Here is a 9,147-nt window from a genome sequence, read left to right as displayed (position 1 = left end):
AAATTCAGATAAATTGAAATCATGTAACTTTTCTCATCATAATGCAATAAAAGTTTACAAAAAAAAAAGGCTCCCTTTATTCTAACCCAGTGACTAATCTAGCACATAACCATCTAATGTTTAACATAGTGTGTTAGCTTTTATTCAGATAATGTATTTTACATAAGCTTATTCAGTAGCTATAATCAGTAAGTTAAAGCATGTTATTAAAACTGCTTTCTATTTTCTCCCCAGGCAGAAGAGATTATAGCCAGGCTCTGTCCTTTGTGTTCCCACTGCTTACCACAGCCTATCTGATCATGCTTCTTGCCCAGCTTAGCTTGTGGCCTTGTAGGTGAATGGGCTTCTGTGAAGTCAGGTGCCCTTTAGAAACCACTCAGCTGTACCAATTCTACCTTGTGGCTCACTTGATTGTTATAGTTCTCCACTGAAGGGGCAATGCAAAATAAAAGCTTTTCAGATACTTGACAAGCAATACTGCAGCCTGAGCATACTGCTGCCGACTCTTATGGAAAGCTCCATTGAAACAAGACTTGTGGAGAGCTGCCTGAGGAAGGACCAGTCGAATGAGACTACAACTGCCTAGATCTCACAGATATCCTGAAATAGAATCATTCTCTGGCCTTGTGCTGTTAGCGTACACAATGATGTGAGAAATAACCTATGAAATCCAAAAGTTAAAGGCTATTTCTCATTTCAGAATAGTACAGATGGAGTTCAAGATCTCAGTAAAATCAAAGAAAGTTTCAGATACCGGTTAAATTAGAGACTTTCATCTTAATGATCAAGTAATCTTTTATCATTTCAGAAAATAAAACATGTATTTTATAGTAGTATAACGGAAGGACATTTTCAAAGTCTTAACACTTCAGTTGTAGTATGATCTATAGACCTTTTAATTCTGTTGTACCTGGGAGAAAACAAACAAGCAAACAAAAAACTCTGCCTTCTTAAAGGGATCAGTATAAAACTGAATTTTAAGGCAGTACATGAAAGCTGGCTAGGTATGGTGGTGGAGTTGAAAAGGCAGGAGGTACATGTGCTCGAGGCTATCCTAGAGTGTGCAGCAAGACCTTGTCTCAAACAAGAACAATGCCAAGATAGCAAACAGATCCCCAGAACTGTTTCTACCGCCTGCTGACCTCTAACGAGCTGAGTCTGTTTGCCCTGAGGACTGACTATGCGAGGCCAGTTTCCTCCTTCACTGTAAAGTTTTTCCAGTTTTCACAGTGGAGACCTCCTTAACATTATCATAATTTTACTCCATCTCTTTTTTTTTTTTGTGCTTATCTAATATGCTGTGTTCACAAATGTTTTTAAAACTTATTTTAATTTTTGTACCTAGATGCATTTTTAAATGTGATCTTAATATTTTTTAACAAGAGGGAATATAAAAATTGCATTGTTAAAATTAAACATCAATATTTAAAATCCTCTGTTTGGGTCTACAAATTAAATCTTTCAAGTAAATGTATTAGTTTTGGCAACCATGTTACAAATAAATTCATGCTCAGAATTTTATAATTTCTTCCTCTGCAAAATAGTTTATGGTAGATCATTGATGAGAATTATTCTAATTCCTAGAGCATGAGCTTTCAATTAGGAGACTTAATACTTTTATTCAAGGGCTGGAGAGTGGCTAAGAGTATGGGTTCAGTTCTCAGCTCTCATATGGTGGCTCAAAACCATCTGTAACACCAGTTCCAGGGGATCTGATGCCCTCATATGGCTTTTATGGGAAATGTACACATAAGTGCACACACATACATGTAGGCAAAATATCCACATCATAAATAAATATGGCATTAAAAATTCACTCAAACATTACTTAACAAACTAAAGGACAGTGACTTAACCTAAGGCAACAAAATCATGTGACAGGGCAGAGGGAATTTTATAGTTGCTTCAAAATATCAGATAGGCTCTAGCACAGACAATATCAAAGCCCATTTGCTGGGAGAGCCTCATCTTACATCTGCCATCTTTTCTTATATCTGTTTAAAATATGAAGACACAAGAAAACTTTACCTTCTTGGTAGGCTCCATCTGCCATGACTAAATGCAGAATCTTGGCATAGAGATGCTGATGCTCATTGCCCAAAATATTCTCAACTATTGTTGAAGAAATTTCAATATTTTCATCTTCATCCTCATGAATAGCCTATGCAAAATGATCAAATCTAAGTTAATATGGAAGCCGCTAAAGAAGAGAAGCAATTAATAATAGCCGAGGAACCATAATAATGACCAGCACAGCTGGCACTCCAGAAAGATGTAATAGTGGCACTTGTACGTTAGTGGTAATGAACAGCTCTCTAATTAGACTCCAGACCTGCTCAACACTGGGGAAATTATGCCTAGTACTTGAAACCTAGCCACTATACACAGATGGCCACATCAGGGATCTTAGAAGAAAACCCACTACTACCGCTTTCCTAAACTAGCCTGATTCCTAAGTACATCTAAGTACTTACCCCTATAACCACAGTTAAGTGTAGATCTCACCCTTCAACACACAAGCTTATCTTTACACTAGCAGGAGACCATTGCACAAAGCTAAACCTAGTTAAAATACAGAGAATCAATAAATCATCATAGGAACTGATGGCCCCAACTGATACATGTGTGTATCCTTTTCTATGTATATTTAACATCAGTGGTTAAATAAGAGAAGACTGTGAATTTGGGAGGGGGCCCATATGGAAGAGGCAGGAAGACAGAGTGGGAGAAATGATGCAGTTAAACTTTAATAGTTAATGTGCCAACGCTAATGTAAGTGGAGCCTTCAGTGTGCGTATGAAGATACTGACAGTAATGAAGTGAGTGATAAAGACAGCCAACATTTCACTCCTCTTCAGGAGCATATTCCAGAGAGAGTGTCTAAGTTCACGCACCTTCACTTTCTCATAAACTTCAAAGAACTTTTCAAAGCCCATTTCTTGCTCCAAGTGAAGTCTTAGTTCCTCTAAATGGTTAAAGACACTGTCATATTCACATTCACTAGTAGTCTCAGCATCACTATTATCTAAAAAAAAAAAAAGAAAGAGGTACCTTATGAATAAGGGTAAATTTATAATAATAGACCAGCATCAATGACAAGTGAATTATGGCTTCTTGTATTCTTTTCCCTTCAATATAAGCAGTCTTCACTAGGGCATGTGGAGATCAAAGCACATATAAGGCTGTCTCACCCAGGAATCTTACTTTGAGAATTGTTTCTTTAGGGACATAAGAAGTAAACCAGGTTACTACTGAAAGATTCCCAGAAACCTCATTATTAAATGTTAGCTTGGAAACAAATGGAAAAAGCACATTTCGATGTCCTGAAATGAAGCAACCAAACCTATGATGAAGGCTGACAAACATGGAACAGAACATGCAAAGACCCGCAGATGCAGATGAGCCAAGACTAAATTATTAGCTTTATTACTAGAAAAAAGTCAAGGAACAGGGACCTAAGCAGAGTGAAAACACTTCAGAAGCCAACTGACAGGAAGAACTGTGAAGCTGTTGGTACATCATCGGTGTGGAACACACAGTGGGCAAGGACAGACGGAAGTACACGTCAGCTGTAAGGCTGGCCATGTCCACATCAGATACTAGGAAACCACCTCCTAAATAAGCGGTCTGAGCAGAGACAGAGATCAGGTGCTCAGCCATGGCCGTGTGCACCCACCTGAGTGCCATTCTTCGTTTAGGGCGCTTTCACTGCTGGGGTTGTCCTCCTCGTCGGGGGCATCTGTCCCTCTTGCTGTCTGCTCCACATCGCTGCTTTTTAAGACAGACTCTTCCTCCTCGCTGTATTCGTCACCTGGTTGCTCCCTAAGCAGCTGCTCCATGGAGGCTTGAAGCTCTTGTAAATCTGTGTCAGTTTCTTCAAATACACTGCAATTTAAAGAATTAAACTGAACATTGCCTAAACTTTAACTTATTTTGAAAAGGTACTTCAACACAAGCATATGCATTCTCTCCTATTTAAAAGTACTAATTGTGGATAAAAAAGAAGTCTGAAATAAGTATATATGGTTTTTAATTAAGGAAATGAGGATGAATACAACTGAGAAAAATAGTACACGAGGAATAGTCTGTAGTTTATAAACTAGATGATTTAGTTAAATTGGTCCTGGTTTGCCAAGGAGAATCACATACTTATTAACATCAATCACTGCTTAGACTTTGCAACACCATTCTGTGTCTGCGTGTCTCAGCTATAGCTGGATAATTTAAGAAAGCAAAGATGTTTATCAATTGTTTTTTTTAACATTTAAAAACATACTTTAATTAAATAGAATTGAATCACATTCTTGTTCCCCTTTTGTACCACCCCTCCTCCCAGAGACCACCCTTCAATACCTACAATATCTTTGTCATATTTCTTAAAATTTATAAAATATAACAATAAAAATAAGTATTATAAAAATTGTTTGATATAAAACAACAATCAATTTAACAGTCTTATGTAGATGCTCGTCTACAGCAATAGTGAAAATACATCAATTGTTTTTTTAAAAATGAATTAAAATAGCCAAATGTTTAAAAGAAAATTGGAAAAGCCATGTAATTTTTAAAGTTCATCACAATCTTAATGTAAATACTAGCTGTGCACTATATGCAAGGATTTCCATGTGTATGTATCTGAATTTTTAGAGATATGTATTCAAGGTCTCATATAATATTTGTATTTTTTAGGTTAACAGGATGATGATACAGTAAATATAAAAGTCATCAGAAATTTATCTTTATGTATATATTTCTGAAAAAAAAATCTAAAATATGTAAATAGATTTTCCCAGGAATAAAACAATGACCATAATCCTCACAGAAGAATTGTTTTCAAGGCATTGGTAAGCATATAAATTATATTTTCTGAGATTTAAAATATGGAATGAATTTATAGATAAAAAGCTTATATGTATATAGCACACTAGTTTACTAAGGAGTTTTGTCCTATTTAAGTTTTATCTAAATGGAACTCATGTTAGAGATATGAATATATAAAAGAGGCCTTATCAATGGATAGCAAGCATCTCTAACCTCTGTCCTTGGGCACTTATACAGTAACTGAGAAATTCAGTTCTAAAACTCCAGATTCATCTCTGAGGACATGCATGAAGCCGAGGAGTTCCCTGAGTCTGATGTGCGAGGCCGTGTGGTGAGGGATCAGGTCCCTAGGCAGGAGTCTCTGGACTAGAAATGCCATGCTAAGAAAGGTATAGGGCTGATGAAGACCCTTCTCAAAGTTTACAGTCAACTCCCAAATATAATGCTTTGTGCAACCTTGAAGACAATTTACATTAATGGACAAAGAAAATAATCATTTACACAGAAATACTTTTATTTTGTACTTCTGTATACTGACTATTCACAATTTGACTTTGTGGAAGCTACAGAAAATGATCTGATCAGAACAAGACTTGGTGTTTAATAAGAAGCCTAACTCAGGCTGGAGAGATGGCTCAGCGGTTAAGAGCACTGATTGCTCTTCCGAAGCTCCTGAGTTCAAATCCCAGCAACCACATGGTGGCTCACAACCATCCATAATGAGACCTGATGCCCCCTCTGGTACGTCTGAAGACAGCTACAGTGTACTTACATATAATAAACAAATAAATCTTTTTTAAAAAAAAAAGAAGAAGCCTAACTCATCATGTAACCTTTGATGTGAAGACTCAATGTTGACCTCCTGATAACCCCAATTGTTAGCTAGAGGAAACAATGGCCAAGACATATGTCAATTCAATTTGTGAGTTCAATTTGTGAGGCCGGCCTGACTGCTGCCTAAGAAAACTGTGAGAAGATCTAATACTGCATGAAATTGGCACTCAAAAGTCTGTGTTAAGTAATTTGAAATCTGGCCCTAAGCTTAGTTTTCAGTTCTTCTTATAAACTCTGGGAGAAAGGTATGGCCCTAAGTCAGTCTCCACAGACAAACAAGCCGATGTAGAATAGCACTTTCAGAATAATTTCATTACAGCTGACTCAGTTACAAACTGTTCATTTTACTTACATTCGAGGACAAACCCACAAACCTATTACCCAGCACTTTGTCAACCATAAGTGCTGCACGTTGTGTTCCTCAGTAAGCCGACTAAAACAGAGACTAAAGTGACCTTCCTCCAAACCACTAGGTTCCCAGTAGTTCTGAGGGCTAATGAGAAAAGGAAGCTTCAGTAGGAACTTGAGAAGTAACAAAACCCGTCAGATGCAGCAATCCAACTGCGGCCTCCCGCAGGCTAAGCTGCTCTACTGGAGCTACACCCCTGCGCCAGACGCCTGCGCGCTGATTCTTCTAGCACCTCACTGCACGGTATTTTGGTTTATTCCTCAGAGTTTGTCATACTTGTCTGAGGTCGTTGGAAGGCTAAAACTGCAGAGGTCAAGAAGGATTCTTATCTAAGGCTCAGGCAACATTTCCTATAACTTACAGAAACATTGTTACATTTCTTCCTAAGTTCTATATTTCCCATGAGTCACAAGAAAGAAATGTTCTGTAAGCAATGAAGTTACATGCAAGACACACACACACACAAATTACCCTACCCACACCCACACATACCACAAAAATAAAATCACCACTGAATCCTAAAATCAAAGGCTAGCCAGGCATCTTCCTGATGAAATGCAGAGTGTTTAACACTTCCCTGTTTCCCATCTCAATCCTAGTATAATAGAGATTTCACTATTCAACAGTCATTATCCTGTGAAAATTATTTAACCACTATTTAGTAATAATCACTTACTATAGTCTCATCAGAATACTAGATGGATGTTAATGGGAAAAAAGACAGTGAGCATAAATACAAACCATTTTTATGTGCCTCAAATCAGACAGTAAATTATTTAGAGGCAGCTATACATTATCAAAAGGTTCATTATACTTTAACAAAAGTTATAAGAGCTTGAAGGGTGGTGAACAACCAGCTGTAGGCCACGCTCGCTCTCTGGCCTTTGCTAGTGGTCCCATACTCACGTGTCTTCGGAATCAGAGGGCCCTTCTTTACTATGCTCATCCTCAAGCTCATCGATTTCAAGACTGTCTTGATGAACATCTCCCACAGTGGGAACGTCCATTAGCGTTCTGAACAGCTTGGAGAGATCTGGAAGTGAACAGGTCCTCAGCATCTACAGAGAAGGTCACAGATTGCAGTTCATTAGGAGGAAATCAGAGGTAATATTACTTACAATACTTAAGTCATGTAGTTAGAGCTAAAGGATTCAAAGGTAACTTACCCAAGGTTAGAACCCAATTTTCTTAAAGTTCAGCTCATATGAGCAACACTAAATGGACTCAAACACTCATATGTATGTATGAATGCACCAATAATCATTGAAGAGGAAGAGGCCATGACTTTGAGAGGATGTGTAAGTACACAGGAAGAGGAGGGATGGAAATGATGCAAATGGAGTACTCATGTAGGAAAATATAAAAAAATTAAATTAAAAAATTCAGCTAGTTTTTTTTCATAGAGAAATTACACTCTTGAGTAATGATTGGGTTTTAGCATAGCAATTCAGTTGGGTCAGCTTTTAAAGAGTGTAGAGTGGTAATTTTGGAGATACACTTGGCCTTGAAATGCCAATCTGCTGGCAATCAGGCAGTGTGAGAAGCGCCCATTTGTTCTTTCTCATATGTGCTGCGGTTCTCCTACCTTCCTGTGGTCAGCTCTCCCTGTGCAGACTTGCTCAAAGCTGAAGGCAGCTGTCTGGAGCGCGGCGAAGCTCTATGCAGCACTTACACTGAGGAGCTGCTGGCTCTCTAACATGGGTTAAATCAGTGTGAAGAGAAACCTGACTTTGCTTCCCCAAGAATGGGGCTGAGTGGGGTCCTCATGTTCATAAGGAAGGCTGTAAGGAAAAGCTCTTTGAGGCCAATGCGGAAAAGCATTTATAACAACACCAAGAAGGAAGTAGCCCAACTGTGCCAAAGAAAAACACACAGAGAGCAGAGGTGTTGAAAATTAAATCAGTGTTGGACAAGAAATAACTGGAAGCATCTCCATTCATCAACCTTTTAACAATCAGCATGTGACGAATATGATATGAGACAGACAGCTATATACACGTCTCTGGGCTAGGTCAACTCTATGGGAATCTGACATGGAAATATGAGTGCTAGGCCCTGAAAAGAGCTCTGTACCACAGGGAAGGCTTTGAAGAAAGCACAGTGCTTAACACAGTGATGGAAATTTGCATATTTGGCCAATTAGTGCAGCGTTTTCAGAATAATAAAGAATAGGTTCCCATTATTTGAATACAGTTTCTATATTATACCAATTAAGAGAAATGATCATCAGTTACAAATTGGTGAAGCTAGCAAAAGTGTTTAAAAAACAAAACAACCTACTGCTTGCTAAAGCATTTAAAGATGGCAATGTGATGAAGTATGTCTTTCAATGCCCCTCAACTGCCCCCAGTGTGGGACTGCAGGTGCCCCCACATCCAGCTTGGGACTTACTAAGATTTGGGCCATGTGTGTAATGAGCCATCAGAATGTAAAGTAGGTGCTTTGTAATAATCTACTCAGGTTGACTACTAACCACCAAAAATAAACAGGATACATTACACAATTAAACTTGAGAATGTCATATATGTAGGCTGGGAAAATTTAGCTGATCCTAGTATTTTTAAGGAACTCATACCAATTTTAGTTTATTCCTTTTAAAAGTTAAAATAACATTTTCCCTCTGATACGTAGCCCAGGAATGCGACCTTCCTGCTTCTACCTGTCAAGTTCTATGCTTACAGTTGTGTGCCACTATATGTATTAATATAATTTTTATACCCTACCATGAAATAATTCCATCAGAAGTGTACTTCAAGGGGCCACATGAGTTGACACCTTATCTCTCCTCAAGGCTTACATGCACTTACTAGTGTATCTGTAGGATAAAACTTTGTGTTCACAGCACTCCTTGCTGGGCCTCCTTTAGACTTTATGATCTGTTTATGATCCGTCCAAGCTGGCCTTGGGCTTACAATTTCCCTGCCTTGTCCTATGCAGCCCATGGAATCATGGTCAAGTGCTGCCATTGGAGCCTTACTTTATGTTTTAAATGGATCTACATCTTTATTCACAGTAATATTATATCTATCTATCTATCTATCTATCTATCTATCTATCTATCTATCTATCTATCTATCTATCTA

General features: G+C 38.1%; 1 protein-coding gene across 12 annotated transcripts in view; it reads right to left on the bottom strand.

The window, feature by feature from the left end:
• Nek1 (NIMA related kinase 1) overlaps nt 1–9,147 on the bottom strand; it is a 142,188-nt gene that overhangs the window by 13,751 nt on the left and 119,290 nt on the right. For all 12 annotated transcript variants that reach the window (XM_031339911.1, XM_031339909.1, XM_031339904.1 and 9 more), the window contains 4 exons: nt 6,971–7,122; nt 3,677–3,885; nt 2,895–3,025; nt 2,029–2,161 (listed from right to left, as the gene is read on the bottom strand). In XM_031339911.1, the coding sequence (XP_031195771.1) occupies nt 2,029–2,161; nt 2,895–3,025; nt 3,677–3,885; nt 6,971–7,122 (625 nt within the window). The remainder of the gene's footprint in view (nt 1–2,028; nt 2,162–2,894; nt 3,026–3,676; nt 3,886–6,970; nt 7,123–9,147) is intronic.

This window comes from Mastomys coucha, unplaced genomic scaffold (assembly GCF_008632895.1).
Source record: "Mastomys coucha isolate ucsf_1 unplaced genomic scaffold, UCSF_Mcou_1 pScaffold22, whole genome shotgun sequence".
In the NCBI taxonomy this organism is placed as follows: Eukaryota; Metazoa; Chordata; class Mammalia; order Rodentia; family Muridae; genus Mastomys; species Mastomys coucha.
Note: the sequence above shows the minus strand (reverse complement) of the source record. Positions and strands in the feature narration are given on the sequence as shown.